Genomic DNA, 23,518 nt, shown 5'->3' with positions numbered 1-23,518 from the left:
CTGGGGGAAGGTGTTGCTAAGGCGTGCCCAAGTGTCCCTCTCCGTCCAAAATGCACGACTATGAATTTAGCTTTATCCTAAATCGCGTCTTTCTAGCGTTTTTTAGGAGTAAAATGTAATCTGAATCTTGACCATTATGATATTTTTTTTTTGTAGGTGGGCCTAAAGTGAGTTTTGCTAGACGACCTTTTCAGTATCATTCCTACGCTGACGCACCTTCGATTATTTCGGAATGTTAAATATCCCTTGTGGATGATTGTTCAAACAGATAAAGAAAGTGCTGACTTGTCTGGTTTAATTGTGCTCTGTAATAAAACCTTTAGTCTAGTGGGGGTATAACACACTCCTGAAGTGCCATAACACGTGCCTCTTTGTTATTGGCTGATATTTCATCTGTATGTTTTTAAATGTCTTTTTCAGGGATAGAAAGAACAATGTCGTGAGTTTGCCACAGTTTCTTGAAGAAACTCACAGAGATCCGTGTAAGACTGACAAGGAGGATGGCAAAACAATTCCACCCCTGGGCACCTCAAAAATCCTTGCTCCTCGTGGTTCATCAGAGTCAAGGTGAATTTGAATTACTACAGTTTCTTCCTCCTTCCATCCATCTTGTATGAGTGATTGATACAGTACTGTATGTTCTATATGGGTTGGATTCACAGGGACCAAATGGACTGGTCTTAATAAATAAATGTAAGCCTATTCATTGTTTAGATTGACAAAGGCTGCTAAAACACTAATTTCATTACACCTACAACTATCACTTTATTATTAGTTTAATCATTAATATATTTCACTGTATATTATTAAGTTAATTATACGTTTTGTAAGTTTATTACATCATTTTTTCATTATTTAGTTTCACTATAAATATTATGCCCAGTAGGGTTGTATGGAGCTATTAATTGTTATGCTTTTCCTGCTGTAGGACCTGGGATCTAAGCAAAGAACAATCAAAGACCAAGGTATAGTTGTCTGTATGATTCTGTATTCTGTATTTAACATTGTGTAGATATTCTTTGTTAGAGGAGAATGAGTCTCTAAATTGTGCAGACATATACTGTATGTGTTATTACCTTTTGGTAACTAAAGTCACTGTAATCCGTAACTGCAAAACATGATCACTCTTTCAGCATTTTTTAAGCTCATAGTATCATGACCTGTGCAACTGGTCATTCAAGGGTTAGGGCGCAACACCTGTTGCGAGAAGTAGATAATGGCACCACCTCACGCAACAACAACTAAACCCATCTGCTAGCTATAAGAAGACCCTTTATTCACCGACACCTAAATTTACATCCCCTAGAATATCCATGCATCAATTGTCCGATACATGTATTTCTTTATAACTGTATGATAAGAAACAGGTTGAAATGTGTATTGCTATTGTCAAGTGAAACAGCTACAAATCTTTCACATTGAGATAAATGGTATGCTTCTAGTTTATTCCCCCCAGTAATCTATTGGCTAGTCAACGTGTAACACTAGTCAGGTCGGGCATTAAAAACACAATTCGTAACTTGAGTGTTGCAAGCTTGTGATCTCAGTGTTATACACAAAGGTAGGAAATTGTTTGTCCGCCCAAAACCGTCTTAAGAATGATATCTTTGTGCAACTTTTTCACGCATGCACAAATATATTTCTACAGCTGCAAAACTTTATTGCACATTATTTAACAAGCTCAAAATCTGTCTGTCTTTAATTTGATCCAAAACAACTTAACAATTCAGAATTCTTCTAACACTTCCAATTCCCATTTCCTTCCACCTCTTGACCTCTCCCTAATGCATAGGGTACATTACCACCAGTCCCATTATCTGACACAGTTGGCAAGCCACCAGACTTGCCACAGAGGATAGAAGACTGGACCAGAGAGGATGTTCGTCAGTGGTTACTTACAAATCTGAAGGTGCAACAAGAGTATGCGGACAAACTCTATGATGAAGATGTCTCAGGAGCCAGTCTCGCCTGCTTTGAAAAACAAGACTTATTTGATTTAGGCATCCCACATGGACCTGCAGTCTTAATTGTTAAAAATGTAGAGAAGGTAAAAAAACTCCCTGACAGTTTAGACATATGTTCTCATACCAAGGAAACGGCAAAAATGACTGTGGGTAAGAAAGATCCTTCAGTAAAACATAGGGATGTGGTTTCCTTTCAATCCGCTAACAGTCCAAACAAAAATCCTGTGGTTGAAATAGAGGCTCAGAGTGCTTCAGAGCAGGATATGGCAGTTTCAGATAGCTGGACAGAAAATTTGCAGAGCAGTGAATCTCCAGCAGATGTCAACCTACACCAGAGCAGTGATGCCAAGGCAGATGTAAAACCCAAAATAAAACAAAAGGATGGCCCCTCCACCACAAAACATCAACGGATTTCTCAACCACGTCCCTTTGACCAAAACAGTCCATCCTTCATGTACACACAAAATGAACTGCTTCCTGAAGAGACAGGTCAAACTAATCTGATTGACCCCATCCATGAGTTCAAAGTGATGGTAAACACAGAGAATGCCACTGAGAAGGAGATTCTTCATAAATTCAGCTTTGAGGTGTTCAGGTTTGCAGCTGCATGCATGAATGTCCGGACAAATGGAACAATACATTTTGGAGTAGGAGATACACCAGACCATGAACACGGTCAGGTGGTTGGCTTAAAGATGATTTCACGTGAGAATTACATAAAGGAGTTTGACTTGAGCCTGAAGAAGCATTTTGAGGAGAACCAAAGTGTTGCAAGAGCATGCATCAGGCCTCCTAAATTCATTCCAGTCCAGTGTTTAGATGGGACATCTTCAAATCTGTGGGTTATTGAGGTTGACATCGTACCGTATTATTCAGAGACTCAAGAGAAATTGTTCTACATTTCTGTCCTAAAAGAGGTTGAGGGGAAAAAATGCAAATCAAGGTGCCTATTTGTTAGGCAGGGGGCAAACAGCATTAATGTACTGGCTGAGAAGAATCCAAGAATCTTCCAGGAGAAGCTCATGGCTGTTTCAGTGGAAGTGCAGACCTGGGCATCAACACGGAAGTCTATGGAGCAAAGACGTTTTCAAAAACCATCTCAGAGTCATCAAGGACAAAGGCTACAACAGCTCATCACTCTTGGTAGAGACACACTTGAATATTCCCTACAATTTTTGGTTGTTACAAACAAATGCCCTGAAAGTGAACTTAAACACTTGAGCTTTTTGAAAGAGCTGAAGTTGTTTGCTGTACTTGATTTTGACCCTGAATCAGAGGTCATGGGGACATGCAATTTTTTTCGAAAGGATCGCCATGCTAACCTCCACTATCCCCGAATGTACAATAACTTTGAGAATGTTTCCACAACTGCTGGAAAGTTAGATCTATACAAAAACACAAGCTGGGTCTTCTGCAATGGACGAGCAAATGAGGACAATGAGAACGATTTACCCTTTGACCCAAGCAACTGGCTGAAGAAACGAGCAGGGGAAGTGAGTGACATGATTAATTTTATATGCAATCCTGACATTCTTCCAAAAGACAGACTTGTGGTAGTATTTTTACTTCATTCTGGGATTACTGATGTCTTCAACCCTCTCCTTGAGACCTTTTGTGCAATTTACCGAAAACTTGGAGGGGAAGACAACATGCTCTGCATTTGCAAAGATTCCACGGTGTTTAGCCAGTGGAAAGAAGTTGTGGGGAACCGATGCCAGATTGACATCAGCAGTAGATGTATCTATGAGTTGAGCCTGTATGAAGTGAACTGCACCATAAACAAGGTAAAAGAGCCACAGACTCGGTCATCACAGAGATATCTACCTTCTACTGGCTCCAGCTCTGTCCTCCTGACAAAGAGAGATGAGGAACTGATGACCTTCCTTGACATCCTGAGTGAGAGTGAGTGTCGAAACACTGAGATTGAGGCTTTGGAGTCTTTCAGGGATTTCAAGACTAAAATGGAGGAGGACTTCTATAGAGGAGGACAAGTGACCTGGTGGAACTTTTACCTCTCTGAGAAGCCAGGCTGCTTGCCCTTCATCAAGCGTGATAAGTACGAAGAGCTCTACAATCTGATGACACCTATAGGTGGGTACCCTTCCCCATGCATCTTCATCAACTTGTTCCATCATCCAGGCTGTGGGGGGACTACTTTGGCTATGCATGTGCTATGGAACTTGAGAAAGAAATTCAGATGTGCAGTCGTTAAAAACAACACTGCGCAGAACAGTGAGATTGCAGCTCAAGTCATACAGTTGCTGACCTATGGGAAAGACGAGCAGTCAAGCTACACTCCTGTGCTACTTTTGGTGGACAACTGGGAAGACGTGGAGGACTTGCAAAGATGCATTCGTCAAGCAGCTCATGAGAAAAAGAAGCAGGACAGCGTGCTGGTAATCATACTTATTTGCCAAAGATCCCAGTTTCCTGCTGCAAGTTCCGGAAATAGTAGAATCGACAGTGTGTTCATTACTTATAAGCTCTCACCTAGGGAACAAGGCTTTTTCCAAGAAAAGTTGAAAGAATTGAAAGGCCAGCATGAAAAACCAGAGACATTTTATGCTTTTGTGATCATGACTGAAAACTTCAGCGACAGCTACATAGAGAATTTAGTATGCAACACTCTCAAAGACCTTGATGTTTCCACAAATGTAGCTCAACTCATTTCATTCCTGGCACTTCTGAACACATACATCAATGGCTCCTGCATGTCACTGTCACTGTGTGAAGAGTTTGTTGGGATCAGAAATGCTCTTTGGGGAAAGGAAACATTGTGGGACAAAATGAATCCTTACTCCACATTGTTCATTGGCTTCAAAGTTGAGGAGTGTGGGACATACCAAGCAGTTCGATTCTTGCACCAGAAGATCGCAAAACACTGTCTTCAGGTTCTCACTGCCGAGCACCATCTGAAACTGAGTGAAATCACAACCAACCTTTTGCATTGTGACCTTCTTTACAAATCTGGCATGGGTAAAGACATACTGGTCCAAAACATCTTAAGTATGTTAATCACCCGGCAAAAGAAACAACTTGGAGATGATAAAGATACACTTTTTTCTCTTTTGGTTGAAGAAATGCCAATGGCTGAGGGAGAGGAAGTGTTAACACATGCAATACAGAGATTTGACAGAAATGCAACCATGCCTCAAGCTCTGGCAAGACATTTCTACCTGAAAAAAAAAGATTTTCCATCAGCACTGCAGTGGGCCTTGGATGCCCAACAGAAGAACAACAATTCATACATTGCAGACACTCTTGGTCAAGTGTACAAAAGTCATCTGAAGCATGAAATTGAATGCAACGAAGACATCACCCCAGACAACCTGAACATGTATTTGGAGTTAGCATCGAAGGCCACAAAATCTTTTAAAGATTCACAAGAACTAGCAAAGAGAGATGAGCCCATGGATTGCTTTGAACAAAGATCAGTGACAAGAAGACAACAAGCAACGTACAATACATCTGGATATGTGGGTGAAATGGATGTGATCATGATCGTCTTTCAAATTCTTGAGGACATTCCTGTTTTCAGCAAAAACGATCTTCACCAGTGGCATAAAATGGTTCAGTTCCTGAGGGGAAACTTAACTATGGATGTCTCCCATGAAACCAACTGCAAAGCCAATGATGAATTTATAGCTGTGCTGTCCAGTCATGAGAAATTCCTGGTTTCACTGAAGCCAAGGATGAAGGACATTTTTGCATTCTTTGAGAATTACTTCACATACCTGAAACCCAGATCAATTGAAAGAGAAACAGTTGAAGAGCGAAACAAACGAAAAGTGTCAGACCTCTTTAAGAAATATGTCAAGATTTTCTGCAAATCTGGAGAGGAGAGAGAAACTGAGAGAACCAAACGACCAATTATCAGTTTACAGCAAACTGTTGAAGAAAACAGGCGTGATCTTGAGGAAAAACGTGCCGATACGTTTGCTGGGCTGCTCCAATGGTTGAATGAAAAAAATGGACCACAGATGGAGGATATTTTAAACAAATGGCAGTTCATTTTTGAGAACTCATCAAGAAGCTCCTCCATCAACAGGGTCAATTTCATCCTGGCAAACATTGTAGTTCACTGTGTCTTTCCCAAATCCACAAAGATCATAAGCTACAAAGACTTAATCACTCTTCTCAATGAAGTGCTACAAAAGGAGGGTACTCATTCAGACTGCACAGAAGTTTACTACCTTGCCATGGTGCTTCTGTGGCCAGGAAAGGACAGCATCCTGGAAAATACAATCTTCAAAAACATCTGCACCTATGTCACATCCACAAAGAGGTCCTTCAATCGCCGATTCTCTTACATGTCGCCAGCTAGGAGTTGCATTGCTCACTTCTACTTGGGAAAGTCCAAGGACCTAAAGAGAATTGTCCACAAAGCAAAGATCGACCAGGCGGTTGGCTGGGAAAAACGCAAAAACTCCCACCAGCTATGGCAAAGTGGAGCCATATGGAGAGAGCCTGGGGTAGACCAGTTGCTGTTGCGAGTCAAAGGGAAAACTGAAAATGGTGAAATTCATGTGCATTATCCTGGCAACCTCAGAATCCCAGTGCGCCCTGTTTACCTAGGAGGTCTGCGCAAGGGATACAGTATGGAAGAAGTGTCCTTTTATCTTGGGTTTACCATGGAGGGACCAGTTGCTTATGATCTTAAGTATACGAATGACCCATGAGATTCTTTTTTGCTGGAACTTGAGGCAAAAATAAACTGACAGAGTGAAATTATAGTTTTTCATCAGATTTTTCTTTCTTCGTAATTTGCAATGGTTTTCGGTGGAAAGTAATTTGATTTTAAGGGAATAATCAATGTTCATAGATGTTTTATACATCCACTTTTTTTGGAGAGGGAACAATCTTATCATGGCAAATGACATTATGTAATTATATGGACCACAGATGGAGGATATTTTAAACAAATGGCAGTACATTTTTGAGAACTCATCAAGAAGGTCCTCCATCAACAGGGTCAATTTCATCATGGCAAACATTGTAGTTCACTGTGTCTTTCCCAAATCCACAAATTTCATAAGGTACAATGACTTAATCCCTCTTCTCAATGAAGTGCTACAAAATGAGGGTACTCATTCAGATTGCACAGAAGTTTACTACCTTGCCATGGTGCTTCTGTGGCCAGGAAAGGAGAGCATCCTGGCAGTCCAATATTCAAAAACATCTGTACCTTTGTCACATCCACAAAGAGGTCCTTCAATCGCCGATTCTCTTACATGTCGCCAGCTAGGAGTTGCATTGCTCACTTCTACTTGGGAAAGTCCAAGGACCTAAAGAGAATTGTCCACAAAGCAAAGATCGACCAGGCGGTTGGCTGGGAAAAACGCAAAAGCTCCCACCAGCTATGGAAAAGTGGAGCCATATGGAGAGAGCCTGGGGAAGACCAGTTGCTGTTGTGAGTCAAAGGGAAAACTGAAAATGGTGAAATTCATGTGCATTATCCTGGCAACCTCAGAATCCCAGTGCGCCCTGTTTACCTAGGAGGTCTGCGCAAGGGATACAGTATGGAAGAAGTGTCCTTTTATCTTGGGTTTACCATGGAGGGACCAGTTGCATATGATCTTAAGTATATGAATGAACTTGAGGCAAAAATAAACTGACACAGTGAAAACTGACAGTTTTCATCAGATTTTTCTTTCTTCGTAATTTGCAATGTTTTTTGGTGGAAAGTAATTAGTTTTTAAGGGAATAATCAATGTGCAAAGATGTTTTATACATCCACTTTTTTTTGGAGAGGGAACAATCTTATCATGGCAAATGACATTATGTAATTATATTTCTCAAGTATGTTTTTGAAATACACTTTAACTAGTAGGCTTATAATGCTGATGATATTTAGCAGACACTTGTACGAAGTGAATTGTAAAATTGTGCAAAAAGAAATTGACATGTTTCTTTGCTGTACATTTGTTTGTTCTGCAAATGTAATTTTTTGTTGAATGCTGAATATTTTGTGAAACATTAGCTTTGCTTACACTTGCTTTAACTATTTCATTTTAATCATTTTAATAGTTCTGTTTAGATCATTTCAATTAAATGCAATTATGCACTCTACATGTGGCCTTAGACTATTTACATCATATAACACATAAGACATCTATCCTGTTGGATTGGCGCTGTACATTTTTCTCTACTTTATTAAACATTCTTGTTCAATAAAGATAGAATACAAATACAGTAACATATGTTTGCATTTGTCTTTTTAGTACATTTTCTTTTGTCAATCAGATGAACGTAACAAAACCACACAGAAGAAATAAGGACATATCATTTTAGAAATGTTTCATTTAATTTAGTCATTCAAAAACTGTTTTAAATAACACAGATAATCAACAATAATTAAAGCAGGTATTCCCCAATAATGATAATAACAATTATCAGTTACAGTAAGTGCCTTTCATCAGAATGACAGAGTGGAAGGTCATTGTATAAAAAAAAGCCTGATAACATTATAACATAGCAAACTTGTGCAGATTTTTTTTTTAAATTTACATCCTATCAGCCCAATACATTTTATTTGTTGTTCTCTCCATCATTATTTATACTTCCAAAAATAATTTCAGAGCACCAGTGCGATCTGTCTGTGTAGCGCTTCCTCATCCTTGAGCTGACAATATTTTAGATTAACTCACTGGCGTTATCAAAGATGTGTTGATTAAAGTAACCAAATGTATCAAAATAAAAAAATCACTTTTGGAAAATTGCACTCTCAGATATCATACAAATGGGTATGCCACAGCCAAATTAGCAATTAAGAGGAGTAGTGATGGCAATCGCGGGATTTCTTCATCACAAATGGCTTATTACAAACCATATAGAGCTACTACTTCTCGAGGGAACGTGATTCTTCTGCACGGGCTATCGCACAAGGTAGAAGGCAAACCTTAAGGAATGCAACCTACTAAACATCATTGAAAAATCGCTTCCTGCAAAGGTGCTTCGGCATCATAATGGTTGTTTCTGGTGATTTAAGTTGTGGAGGGGAAGTAAACAAAGACCTCCATGCTGACATCCGAGAGCAGAGATGGCGATTTCAAGAGAAAAGGGCAACAGGCTTAGGGGCTGGTGTCATGCACTGGCGATGTCTAACCATCATGGTATTCATAGTCATCTATTGGCTAATACCCAAGCATGCACAGCCTGCTCCTCTCCAGCTCCTCTAGAGAAATTACCAGAAGCAGATGATCAAACACACAGATATTCTTTGGACAGAGTTACATACTTTGTAGAAAAGCAGGCCGTTACTGTTACCAAGTGGGTGAACCATGTGTACTTCATCCGGTTCTATTAGCAAGTCAAATTATTAGAGATTAGACTGAGGTCACAGATTGAAAAGGCCAGCTTCACTCAGTACGTTTAACTGATCAATGTAATTAACAAATCAGAACTATTTAACAAATCAGAACTATTTAACAGAACCAAGAAGCAATACAGCCTCTGGAGGCTTGGTTTTCCCACTTTAGCATTGAAGGACTGAACTCATCCTGACCACTCACTACAGACCAGCAGTAGCAGCCAGGACACGGCCCTGGGTCTTCCTTTCATGAGTGAGGGCAATAAATAAACTAAGCACCGTTCATCCCAACAGGCTCAGCATTTCATTGATATTTCAGAGTGCAGCAGTTCTCAAAGAGTACAAAAGAACACCTCTGTAAGAGATTATACACAAAATCACTTTACACAGACTTATTGCACATTTGTTTCCTTGTCTAGATATACATAAATACAACAAAAAGGAGTTCAAAAACCACTTCCAAAAAAGAGTGTACACACACAACCTTGGAGGTTTCAGTCATCTTTGTAAATTGGAGAAGAAAGGCTAAAATTGCTTTTCATGCTATAGTACAGTTTTATCAGTTTCACTTATACAGATGCGCGCACACACACACACACACACACACACACACACACACACACACACACACACACACACACACACACACACACACACACACACACACACACACACGCTTGTACAGCAGTCAATTTTGGATCAGAAGTCAGGAGGTGTGAGGATCAGTGAAAACACCTGATCACATTCAATATGAATCTAAAGCTCCAAATATAAAAGGAATCTCAAATTTTACACAATTTAAAGAATCTACGTCTCCTGCACAACCCCCAGATTTCTGGATTCCATCCTCGATCACCCTTACTCCACCATTTGTCCACAGTGTCCTGCACCTCTCTCACACACACACACACACACACACACCAACATTTCTCCAGACCCACTGAATGTCAAGGGTACATTCGCTCACATGCTAAACATAGCTGTTGATCCACAACAGGTAGCTGGAACTAGGGAGCGGTCTCCTTCAGTCACGGCTGCCAACAGTGCCCGCTGTGTAAAAAGAACTCGGCGTGAAAACATTTTACAGGTAAGAGTGCTGCTGGAGCTTCCACAGTGCCCTCAAGCAGGCGCCCCAGCTTACGTCTGAGCCTCTGGGAGGGGCAAGCCTGGCTCACAGGGTGGGGTGGGTGGGCTCAGACCCTTGGCCCCACGACACAGGAGGCCCTTCGTTGCTGTGGCTGCAGCAGAGGCGGTTGCCGTGGCTGCAACCCCCACCTCACCGCCACCGAAGTTACGGTAGGGTCGTCGGATGCGGCCGACCTGGCGGGACGGGGCAGCACCCCGTAGGCACACGGACGGGAAGGTGAGCCCTGCCAGGCAGCAGCCTGGGCAGGAAATGACCTCGTCCTGTGGCTCACTGGAGAAGCCGCATGGTTCGGTGGTGGTGCGGTAGCCGTTGGTGGCTCCCCAGCCAAGCAGGCGGCCCGTGGGCAACGAGATGTTGTTATTGTCCAAACGGGGGAGGGGCGGCAGTGAGAGGGGGGCGTTTGATACGGGCAAACCCAAACCGTTGGGCTGCAGCGATGAGGCGGATGAGAAAGAAGAGGAGGACGAGGATGATGCAGATGAAGAGGGGGCTTTAACGAGAGGCCTGGAGCCGGGAGGAGGGGCCACGACAGCAGTTCCTGCTGCTGCATCGGGGGAGCTGGTGCAATCCATAGGCTCAGTCAGGCACAGCTCTTTCAGCTCCACACCCTCTTCCTCCTCCTCCTCTTCTTCGTCAAGCCGCTCCAAGGACACCATCTCCAGCTCCAGGGCGATACCAGAGTCCCCCATTTCACGAGCGGAGGACGGCGAATCTGCCTTCCCTTTCCCCTCTTTGGTCACCCCATCCTCCACGTCTCTCTCCAGGCAGCCGTCTTCTTCCGTGTCCTCTATGTCGTAGCTGCAGGGCTCCAGGGGGCGTGGCTGGGATATGGACAAGGGGCGGCCCATCTCCGGCGTGCAGGGGAGGGACTGGCAGCGTCGGGGCGGCCCACGGAGCGGGCGGTTGCCCCTGTGCCGGGTCGTCGGCGAGGCGCAGGGCTCCAGATGCGGCGGCGGCAATGTAAAGGTGAGCGAGATGACAGACTTGCTCGGTGTGTCGTACAGCTTGATGTTGCCGCCGTTCAGGTCCTGCCGCAGTGAGAAGGGGTTGATGCGGGCGGGGGTGCCTGTCTGAGAGGGCGTGGTGGCCGCCGACGACGGTGGAAGCATGTCGGACTGGCTCCGGGACAGACGCTTGTCGCCCGGGCAACAGGGCGTGCTCCTCCGTCGGTATGGGCTGTTGTCAAGGGTGATGGGTTCTGTGGGGAAACCACAAGATGGATGTTGTATGATCTCTACCACATACAGTACATGTCATGGTGAATACACCACTTCAGGCAGTTTGATGAAGGGGTTTCCTCTGAGGTTTGTACTCACCCAAAACCACTGGCAGCTCGCTCCTCTGGTCCTCCCTCTCCTCCCTCTCCATCCGCTCCAGATTGATGACCAGGTCAGAAAACGAAGGCCGACTCTCTGCATGCATCTGTCAGATGACGGCAGAGACCACAAAACATTCGTCACAAAGGAACACTTGATTTAAAAAGGTCTTTTTTTGTAATGGTAACAAGGCATTATTAAGTGGATGTGCAGCTTACATTGCAGCAGCTGACAGCCAGGTTGAAGAGGGTCTGTGGACAGTCCCCTACCATGTGCTCAAAGGCCTCCACATCCAGTCCAAAGTCCTTAAGAGACAACAAATGAAACATTTGCCACTGTTTCTCTATGCAATGACAAAATCTCAGAACATTCCATTTTTGTTACAATGTTCTACAGCATCAGTGCTCCTCCAGCCTCAGACTATGTGATATGTGACACTATTACGGTCTCAAACCTCTTGTATAGTTTCAGTAGTACCAAACACAGGAAGGAAATGGTAATGCTGTATGTGAGAACACCATGAAAGTACAAAAGCAAGACTTGGCAAGTAAGTGTTCAAAAATTACTGAAAGCCAGTTCTGTTTGGATGAACAAAGCAATCTACAAATGTGCAGCAGTATAGAGTACATACAAGGCAGGTCTCAGTACTATACTATACATAACAAGTTTCTGTAGTGGAGCCATCTAGTGTCCATCCAGTGTACACACAGAGCACTGAGATGACTTACAGCCACAAGTTCAATAGTTCAATGGCCTCACCTCTGTTCTGGGAAGGATGTCGGGATCGGCTTCGATCCGACCTATGATCTCACACAGAATGATGCCGTACGCGAACACATCCACCTAAGGGTCAGGCATTCACAGGTTAGTAAGCAAATGCTTTGGAAACAACTAGTATCAATAACCATAGATTGAGCCTCAATAACCAGTTTCTATGGTAATAACACGAATACTAACTGCAGGTCTGGACATGCCACATGGTAGAAACTCTAATAGAGAGAAGAAGAGGTGTCTTACCTTCTCATCATATAGCTCTCCTCTCAGCACTTCTGGAGCCATCCAGTAGGGGGAGCCAACTACTGCCAGACGCTGCTTCTCCTCCCCCTCACTGTAGGAAGAATAAGTACTGCTGTTCACAGCTGGCAAAATGTATTGTGGATGAACACAAGATGGCTTATTTGCTATGAGCTCCCTGGTGAATTTAGTAAAGTGGTTTTAAAGTGTTTTTTTTTTTTTTTTTTTTGCTTATACAGAAACATGCAGTCTATGCTTAATGCTACATCCAGTGTTAGGTCAGTGTTCAACAATACAAATTTGCATAATCATATTTTACACACAAATCTTATGGCATGCAGCATGCAGTCAAATAAAAATAAAACTTTTTGGGGGGAATTGGCAAAAAAAGAAAAGCCATCTATTATTGTGGCATCCCAAACAGTGGTTAAGGCGCATCATTTTACATTTTGACCGTCGATCAACCACAGCAGAAAGGTCCCACTCAATAATTTAAACCACACCGCCTTTTCACTTGTGGGTGTGCCCTGGCTGGCTATGGCACGGACTCACCTGTAAGTAGGTATTTTCTCTGCCAGTCCGAAGTCACCAACCACACCAGTGAGGAGCCCATTCTCACAGCGTACCAGGCAGTTCTGTCAAATGACAAGATTAAAAGGGCATAAATGTCTCTGCAGGTACATGTATGCCTCACCGAGCTGAACAAAAATAAGAGACTCACTCTAAATACAGTATAAAAAAATAAATAAACTTTCAACATATAGAACCATAGAAATCCTACACTTATTCCATTATAAACATGCTTTCATCTTGAATTCACCAACCACACGCAAGTGTCACGCAAGTTTCAACTCCCCCACTATATCTGAATTGGATTAGCAGAAATAGGCCGTCTGGTATGATGAATTATAAAAGACAATTAAATATGTAACGTGTAAGTTTGGGAAAATGAGCCTTTGTCTTTTTGTGAAAGCATCCTACAATTCATGTGAAGGAGGTAGACCAGGCAAAAAAAAAAAAAATCAACCTTGTATCTCTTTCTTCATCTTAAATCAAAATGTAATACAGTGGCTGGGATCTGGAATATGTGAAGCAACAATAAATGGGAACACAGAAGCAAAAAGGACATTTCAGCTGTAATGGTACACCTCTACAGTGGGAAGAAACTCTTCTAATATACGAGGCCTGCAGCATCACATGCAAATACATCCATTTGTAAGTTAAAGCCTTTTTTGTATCGTGGCAGGAGAGCTATGCTCTCCAATAACATCTATGATCATTTAAATTTAAGTTGAACAACTGAACCATCAAAGTATTTTTTCAGCCCTATGGAGAACTAAATGCCAATCATTCCAGTTACACCCTGCAGGTTTCTTGTTCCAATGTTAACTCAGACACATACTGCATATATGACAAATCGCCCACATGTGTGGCAGAGTGAAAGTACATGGGGGTCCTATGTCTGCCTTCATACCTTGGAGGTCAGGTCACGATGGAAGACGCCTTTGCTGTGGAGGTACTGCAGACCCCGGGCGATGTCCAGAGACAGACCCATCCTCACTGCCCATGACAGGTACATGTCACTGTCCAGCAGCTGCTCCAGATTCCCCCCATTGATGTACTGTAACCATAACAACCACAAGTGTCAGCTCATGACAGCTGTACCTCATGTTCACACTTGAGGTCACCCAAGCTTCAATCAACCAATTGATGTACTGTAACTATAACAACCACAAGTGTCAGCTCATGACAGCTGTACATCATGATGATGATCACACTTGAGGTCACCCAAGCTTCAATTACGGTTTCTATGGAGACCTCACATCAGTACAGGATGAGGAGAGAAAGATGAAAAGTGAAATTTACCTCTGTCAAGGCATGAAGCTGTCCTTCATGAACACAGACGCCTAAAAACCTGGGAAGGTGGGAGAGAGAGAAGGGCTAATCACCTTATTTGCAGACATCTCAGCAGGGCATAGATTAAGATAGGACTACGAAACATTACGTTTCGTGATCAGAATACAATTCAATCTAGGTCAGCACAGAGCTTAATGCACAGCGAGTGCTAAACAAGCCCAGAGCACTGCCCATTGATTCTCCAGAATCTATTAGACGGAGTGAGGGCATATGGGTGAGTGTGAGTGACTAAAGCAGGGGGACAGGGAAGTGAGGAAGAACTACAGGGTAAGAGGACATGAGAGTGAGAAATCTTCAGAGACTCTGAATCTGTGTGTGTGTGTGTGTGTGTGTGTATGTGTGTGTGTGTTTGAAAGAGAGAGAGAGAGCAAGAGTTACTGGCCACACTCACCTGAGGATGTTGGGGTGGCTGAGGCGATTCATGAGCTGCACTTCCCGCAGCATGTTGGCCTTGTTACTGGCCTGTGTGTTCATCTTCAGAGCCATCACCTGCCCAGTGATCCTGTGCTGAACCTGAGATATACAGACACACACGGCTAAGTACAACTATAACAAACAGCTATGCAGAAATAAGACTTCAGATTTATCTGATTTTTACAAATCCCATGTATTTGTGGAATGTATTACATCCATAACCTGATACATTTTATAATCCTGGCATAATCTCTAGGATGAAAAGATAGAAATATTTGGGTCATTACAGAAGCGAGTGAGGGAGTGAGTGAGTGAATGACATGCAGAGCGCACTCAGATCCCATTACATGTATCCAGGACTGGCTGTGGGTTGAGTGAGAGAATGCGTGTGTTAAAGAACGATGGAGAAGGACAGAGTCTGAGAGGTGGGTATTTGTCGTACTTGGTTTAGTGACAAACCGGGATAAGTTAACTCAGAGTAAGCAGTAAACCTCATAATAAAAGAACCTCAATTGGTTCATTCTCCTAGCAAAACAATTAAGAGGTTTACCACTTACTCTGAGATAACTTATCCAGGTTTGTCACTAAACCACGTACGACGAATACCCCCTAGGTCTCTGTTGCAGCATGATATTGATCATCATGCTGTATATAAGCAATTGCAATTGTTTTTGATGAATGCTGAAATAACGAAGAGCTGTTCAGGGGCAGCTTTATCTCTGATGAGGCTGATGAGATCATGACTCCATGTATTTGGGCTTTAAAATGTATCCAGTCATTTGGGGATGTTGAGAGGCCATAGTTCACTGTGCCACTTCATTTTGAGAATACATGTACTTGTGGGAAATCATGATGAAATCAGTTGCTAATGACCACACCAATCTTGTCATGTGTTCATGTGTTTGGACGTCAAGGTGTACAACAGGGGTATCAATTACTATTTGGGTAATCACTAATATCCATCTTGCAAATTCAAACTCAATTAACCTTAACTATAACAGAAAAATAGTCAGGGTTTCAGTTTCAGCTTCAGGTTTTGAGCTTGAGTTCTAAAAACAAACAAACAACAATTCAAGTATTTGGTCTAATTTGGAAACGATTAGCATGTTTAATGCATTTGAAACAATCAAAACCCGTCCAGTGGTTCATGATGGTGGAGCTCCAAACTAGCAGCACACATTCAAACAGTAAATAGCCTATCAAAGACAAATGGTATACTGTTCAATTAGTGGGCACGTTATAAGGAAGGAAGCCAGCCTTTTAAAGATTGCCTTCACTGCAATTTAGCACCACACAGTGCCCCAGAATTCCTTTTTTCCTTCTATTCTCCATTTCCATCTCTCTAGACTGTTATCTACATGGCTGTCATACTGTGTCACGTCAGTGTGCCATTTCTTCCTAGTCTTGCTTTTGCCAGCTTCAAAGCACCCTGTGTTTGGATGCTTAATATTTGCACCCAGCTGTACCTCTCCTCCTCCTCTACGTCTTTTTCCACACAAAAATAATTTCAAACTGGGAGAGAAGATCTTGACCCAACTAATAATAGGCTTGTAATTTAATAAGAGCAGTGTAACTTTAATGTAGTTTTACTTCAAAACCTGAATAGGTTATGTCTGAGAAAAACATCACCAAAGGTGAGCTTACTTCACCAGGAAATTGAACAAATCATGTACCTCGTCCCACTGCCATACTCCGTCTTTCAAAACTATCCACCTCTAGTAGTGGTAAGTGCTAAGCATTGATGAATTGGATTTATGTGTGTGTGTGTGTGTGTGTGTGTGTGTGTCTGCACGCACAGCCAGTCCGATGTGTGTTGGGTATTTATAGCTGCACAGCACTAATAGGCTTTCTGGATTTCCCATCATTCCACCTGACCTGCAGGAACACAGGACAACAGACAGACAAAATGGCCCACGCCCACTTTCTACACGCAATCCCTTCCTCGTGGTAGTTTGCTTTCACCCTTGCTTGTTCCTGTATCGACCCTTCATGAAACTACAGAGCAGAAAGGTCAACAAGTCAAAACATCAAGTTTAGGTCATCCCCACAGAAGTATCCCATAGCTTTGACAGATATTAACAAAGACACATGGGGAGGGCCTGTAACTAACAACTTAGAAACAAGCTTGGCCAGAGTCAGACTGTCTGTGTTCAGCCCACTGGATATCTGAACCATCAGAACTCTCTACTCAGCCTCACAGGCCCATGCTTCTACATGCATTACATCGGTCTTACTACTCTACAAATTAAAATGAGATCAATGCACATATTTTTGTATATAACAATTACCTTTAAGCTACACAATTACCTTGTTGCATCCAAGAAAGGCATTTCATTAAACATTTGGGCTGTATAATACAATGTCTTTGGACATGTTTCTGATCCTTATACTTTGCTCGGGCAAGTTCGCTTCTGACTGACTCTGCTACAGACTGTGCAACCTTCTGTAACGATGGCTACAGACTGCAATATTATCTGTGGGTACAGTCAGCCTATACCAAGGGTGTGGTGGGTCTAAGAGCACAAAATGGCAAGGTACTCCAAATAAGGCCTCAGGGCTGCAATCAACAGCAAATATGCACAGAGGGGTGTGAAAGCAGACTGTGGCGGTCTCGCTTGACAAAACCATGGGAGAGTAAACAGGCTGACAACATTTCAAGTGGCTCTTCGGTGGCAGAATTTTTGGAGTGAATTTGAGATCTGCCCCTGAAATAGTAAAAGTCAAATTACAGCAAAAACATTCCAGCAATCCTTAAGAAGAGTCAGTGATCCATGTGCATCTGATTTTAAACTCATATTTCAGCTCACATACTGTACCTGAGTAAACACACACACTTTGAGGCTGTATAATGTAAAACACAGCCAATTTATGAATGGGTTTCTTACCAAATAGTAGATTCAGAATGTGGGTGAAATTAGCCAGAAACAAATATGACTGTAACAGAATGGTCTAAAATAAAAAGCTGAACAGAATAGACAGTCCTATAAATACCCTGGTTATCCAGCATGAATTGATGCCTTACAACTCCATATGAAAATGTTTATTAAATAGTAACCAGCACCCCCAGTCCAAATATCTGTGCAATGTGTAATTGCCAACCCATAAACAGCAAAGAAAGAAAGAGACAGACAGACAGACACAGACACACACAGACACACACAGACACACACACAGACACACACACAGACACACACACAGACACACACACACACACACACACACACACACACACACACACACAGTATAGGCTAAACTATTAACAGGAATTTTCCGGTGCTGAGTGCCTTAAAAAGAAGGACAACACATTCTTATACTGTTCAATTATTGAATGAAGGTGACTCAGTGAACACCATATCTAAAACAAACACAGCAGACAAACAGGCAGGGCACCTCTCCATGTTTGCCCAACAGTGATAAATGACAGCCTTCAACAAAAGGCATGGGAACTGAGAACAGTGGAATGTCTGAAGCTGACTGACACACACACACACACACACACACACACACACACACACACACACACACACACACACACACACACACACACACACACACACACACACACACACACACACAGACACACACAGACACAGACAGACAGACAGACAGAAAGACAGACAGACAGCAAACCACTACCACCCTCACCCTGTACATCAACATCATATAAACACCAACATACTCACACTCTGCGTTGGCCTGCAGTATAGGCCTGATTAGTCTAATGACAATAAGTAATTCTGATAAATTGGCAATGGTTCTCATACCCTGATGGTGTGGTTTTGCCTTGACCTCTACACATGTGTGATCCTTCGCTTTCAGACGTGCACAGCAGACACAATTATAATTGCATTAAAATCAAAGGATGTAGTATGGTTACCTTGAACACCTCCGAAAAGAAACCAGAACCAATCTTCTCACAAAAAAAGTCATCGATTCTGGCCAAACTGGAGACAGCACTTCGGAGAGCACGGTATGAGGAGGGTCGAATTCGGTTTGGTCCATGAATTCCATGCACAGGAGGCTCTGAGGACTCAGAGCCCGTCTCGTCGTGTTCCATCACAGCGGTTCTGAGATGACAGTCGTTTAAGGGGCTGTCCATATAACCATACACCGCATGATCGAAGGATGTAAACAGTCCCTTTAGAGGAATAATCCGTTAATGAAGCACTGTTATCTTGATGCGGTCAGTTCTCGCTCTGCCTGGTGAGCACCCTTCCACGTCCATTCAACTGAGAAAAGTATAAAACGCGCAACGCTACCCTAATATTGCGCAGTTATGTTTTTTCTCGGAAAAGTTGTTTCACCGCCTGGTTGTCCCGTTATCCTCCTGATAAATTATAACAAGTGGAGGTGCCGTCCATGGGAGGAGTGGTGTGTAGTCGTAGCCGCCGTCATCCCCCACTCTTCCGGCTGATCTTACTGTGATTAGCTAGGTGTCCTTGCCATCCCGGAATAAAGTGGCAAACCCCTTGTGAGAGGGCAAATGGGCAAGTGCTGTTTAAAAGAAGACAATGTTTTTACAATGCTTGGTCTATGCATGCCAGGTTTACCATTATACAGGTAACATTAGAGACCAGTAAGTTCACCGCATATTTATGCTAGCTAAGGTAGCTAACACTGTAGGGACTAGCGTTATTTTACAGCTTGTCAATTCAGTAATTCACTCTAAAGAGATTTAATTGTAACAACCTCAGAGAACAACTAAGAGCGTATTTAGTGTGCATCATAACGGCCAAAAGAGCTTTTTTGCACTCTAAGGTTACCTAAAGATGTCCGACGAATATGGGAGCAAAAAAATATTAACACTACAGGAGTGTAAAATCTCCGGTAGGAAGGTTTGCTAGCAAGCTAAGATAGTTAACCTAACTGCAACCACTAGAACCCCGGTGTATCGGGACAAGCCATTTGCAACACAGATGGAGTATTATTTATTATTTCCCTTCTGAAACGCTAGCGAATTCCAACGGCCGGAGTCATGTAGCCCCTACAGAAATCATCATATGACAAGCATGAAGTCGCCCATATAGCTTACGTTACAGCTAACCAATTCTCGTATAAATAATTCTAAACCGATGGTTATGGCAAGCTGGATGATAGTGAACTACAAAAAACGTCTTACCGGTTATTGGATGTATCGCAGAGGACAGTGACGGCAACCTGAGCGTCCAAACGCTCTTCTTGACGCGCAAAACGTCTGAAGTTGTAATTAGAAGGCTTTCTGTCATTAATCAATCAACCCTGGCCGCGTTGATGTCCTCAGCTTTCAGCGGTACCGCCCGGCCGGTTCCTATTTCTTCTCTATACCAGTTGAGACAGCCTGGCAGGCGCTCTCAAGTCCATTATTTCATTGGAGGAGAATCAGGGCGGGTCTTGAAAGAGAACAGCGAGGCGGAACTCCTCCCGTGCGGCTGCGCGTGCGCCAATGCACCGACACACTTGTCTCCTCTGGCCCCTGTGCTACTGACACGCTTCTTGGGTACCCACTGGGAACGAGGAGGGACACGCGTTGAACTCCGATGGGTAGTTTACAACAGATGAGAAAAAAGGATGCAAATGAGAAAATAAAGAAAGATGGGATTACCTCATATCACTTATGTTTAGTGTATTTTGTATAGTATTTGAAAAAATAGGCTATTTCTACCCAAAGCCGCAGGCTGCACTTAATATTTCACATATATGTGCCACATTAAATACAAAAGAGCGAGGTATCTCTTTGTTTCTCCAAAACAAAGAATGCTGGCAAATTTTCAATGACAATGAATTGTAAGAGAACCATAATGTAATGTTTACCTATTCCTAATAGGACGATTTTTCATTAAGCATTTCATTACAGTTGCAGCAACTCAATCGTACAGTTTGTACAACTGTTACTACAGTTTATTCCATTTCTGCAACTATCCTCCTTCAGCAATGTGTACTACTAAAAGGCCAACATTACAATGAAGGAATAGTATATAATATCATACATCTGATAAGACGTCATGTGATATAGGTCAAACATGCAATATGATGTAAAAGATCTGTAACAAGACATTGATAGCTTCACAGTGGTTTCTGATAAACAATATCATCATGATAGCACCCACATTATACCATGACATTTCTGGTTTTTGAAGCTAGAATATATCAATACCTTTTAGAAATGGATAATCTTAGCCTTTTCAGTCAAAGACTTCTGTTTTTATTTCCACAATATTTGTGTAGTGAATTAGTCTATTAAGAGAATAATACCTGACTCTATGACTGGGTATGATGAAAATGAATGTAGGCTATGTCAAATAGTAGTCTAGATTACTAAAGTAAAATATAATAATCTTGCGGACCATTAAATGTGGGGGATAGCCTGCATGATTAATGTCTAATTTATTGTAGACTTATTATTTCGTCATTCAGGGTGAGGTAATTCTGTGTCACAAGTCCTGTAAGAATTATACAAAGTATTTGTTTAAATGTCATGATAAGCTACAATAAATGACATCATCAGTCAGTTTCATTTTGAGGTGCAATTCTCCTAGGATCACCGTTTTACCATGACATCATTCTCACTTGGGGAAAATAACTAACAAATATCAGCTTTCGCCACTAGGAGTAGGACTTCTCATTCATAGCTGACCTGTGCCGGGTTTCACAAAACCTTGTAAAAAGCAGGGGCATGGAGCAAGCTTGTTTGTGTCTCCACTGGAGCCCTCCTATAGATCCATCCAACTGCTCCCAGTATTTGGAAGATGGCAGTCCACCACTAAAATGTATGTGAGTTTCAGTGAAATAGGTGCTTTTGGAATTATAAACATTCACTGATATACAAAGCTGCCTTTGGACTGGTGTGCTGCCAATGTCCCAACACAGCACTCTCACAGCATTCATACATGTCCCAGTCCCAGTAGTAGAAACTAGTGGAGACCCCAGTGTCAGAGCTGTCAGCCTTTTGTTTTAGTCTGCCCGACCTGAAAGCAAAACATTTCACATGCGTGATACTAATATGACCTGATCTTTACATTCGTCCTTTGACCTGCCATCTTGTGCAAGATGCTGAGTGCTATTCAACGGACTATATACCTGATGCTGGGTCGCTTACCCTGTATTGATCCTAGTCTGAATTGGTAACATTTTATGTTATCTTCTTAATATCCACGCCCAGTAAAACTACAGATGATGGTGGCATACCACCAGTCGGTTGCCGACCAAGATCGACCGGTGGACCGATATAGATAGCTTTGTTATCTGAGTTATTTTAATCCACATTGCAACGCAACGACACATTTTTCCTATGACCTACTTTTATTTCTGGGAAGTTTTACTTTGGGATGGAAAGAACTCGACTTCTCATCCTATTTTATGTGATATGATACAGATATGCCTTATTATTTGTAATTAAAAGTTGACGTTTCTGATTAAACTGCCCAATACGCACTTAACTGTAGTCTGGTTGTCACGGTGACAATTGTACCGCGTTGCATGCTGGGCAAAGTGAAGCAGCAATTCCTGTTATGCCGGGATAATATTTTTTGGGTCTGTGGTAGTTCAAGCCTGTCCTGTGCAGAATGTCGTTAACTCTGTTCGAGCGTTTATTAGTATGGGTAATGCGAACAATTGTAAGGATACTCGATTGTTTTTTATCGCTTACTGCGACCCAACGAAAGTCAGACAAGTCTGCGCGACTCCCACCAATCACCAACCCACTTTTGACGGCCACAGCGATGCAACTCGCTCGCAGGATTCGCCGCAAGGAGGTAGGAAATGCTATCCTGACCTGCATTGATAGCCTTTTAGTTACTTCCTGTTTACTTGGAAGTGCGAAACACTTATTTGTGTTATAACATTACACCGTTTAATGTTAGGGAAGAGAAACAGCCAAATTAACATATGTTGCATTATGGGCACCGTAGTTTGTAATGTCAGGGCATATCCATTTTTATTGTGCAACAATAGCCCTTTAATCTATTTCCTTTCTTCAGCTTCCTGTGTATTGGCAGACTTTGTAGCCTTTGTCTTACCACACTCTCAGCAGTGAAACAGGAGAAGCTTATACAATACTGGCCCTTCGCCACATCTGGCTTAAACTTGTTCAAAGGTCAAAACCAACATTTACTCAGGCTGCCCCATTTATTCTATCAAAGCTCCCTGTGATGTTTTAATAAGAGATCTTCTCTGAACGTTCCAGTATCTAAACCAAAGATACAGGTTATTGAGTGATTACCTATATGTTTGAGTATGCTGTCACTGTTTGGCCCTAGGTCACAAGCGTGGAGGTGGTGCAAGCCTACATTGACCGCATTCAGGAAGTCAACCCTATCATAAACGCTTTGGTCAAGGATCGGTCAGTTTGTGTGCGTGTGTGTGTGTGTGTGTGTGTGTCTGTTTGTTTGTGTTGGGGAATGTACAAGTGTGGACTTGTTTGGAATACTTGTCAAAACATTACCACATATTACTGAATAGA

At 42.4% G+C, this 23,518-nt stretch overlaps 3 protein-coding genes across 3 annotated transcripts in view; 2 read left to right on the top strand and 1 right to left on the bottom strand.

Annotated features, from left to right (window-relative positions):
• Positions 1–2,104: 2,104 nt before the first annotated feature.
• LOC308381640 (sterile alpha motif domain-containing protein 9-like) lies at positions 2,105–6,643 on the top strand (the record flags this gene model as incomplete). Its single annotated transcript, XM_080859228.1, has 1 exon — positions 2,105–6,643. One exon carries the CDS (start codon positions 2,105–2,107, stop codon positions 6,641–6,643), a length of 4,539 nt encoding a protein of 1,512 aa, XP_080715354.1.
• Positions 6,644–10,410: 3,767 nt separating this feature from the next.
• Positions 10,411–19,180, bottom strand: tesk1a (testis associated actin remodelling kinase 1a; the record flags this gene model as incomplete). The annotated part of the gene is made up of 10 exons (XM_080858935.1): positions 10,411–11,618; positions 11,737–11,842; positions 11,955–12,041; positions 12,496–12,579; positions 12,754–12,844; positions 13,303–13,385; positions 14,225–14,371; positions 14,617–14,665; positions 15,059–15,180; positions 18,959–19,180. 10 exons carry the CDS (start codon positions 19,178–19,180, stop codon positions 10,411–10,413), a joined length of 2,199 nt encoding a protein of 732 aa, XP_080715061.1.
• Positions 19,181–22,622: 3,442 nt separating this feature from the next.
• faah2a (fatty acid amide hydrolase 2a) overlaps positions 22,623–23,518 on the top strand; it is a gene marked incomplete at both ends in the record, with an annotated part of 5,229 nt that continues 4,333 nt past the window's right edge. Inside the window, 2 exons of the mRNA XM_080859110.1 lie at positions 22,623–22,811; positions 23,316–23,398. Of these exons, the coding sequence (XP_080715236.1) occupies positions 22,623–22,811; positions 23,316–23,398 (272 nt within the window). The remainder of the gene's footprint in view (positions 22,812–23,315; positions 23,399–23,518) is intronic.

This window comes from Sprattus sprattus, assembly GCF_963457725.1.
Source record: "Sprattus sprattus genome assembly, chromosome: 20".
Taxonomy (NCBI): Eukaryota; Metazoa; Chordata; class Actinopteri; order Clupeiformes; family Clupeidae; genus Sprattus; species Sprattus sprattus.
Note: the sequence above shows the minus strand (reverse complement) of the source record. Positions and strands in the feature narration are given on the sequence as shown.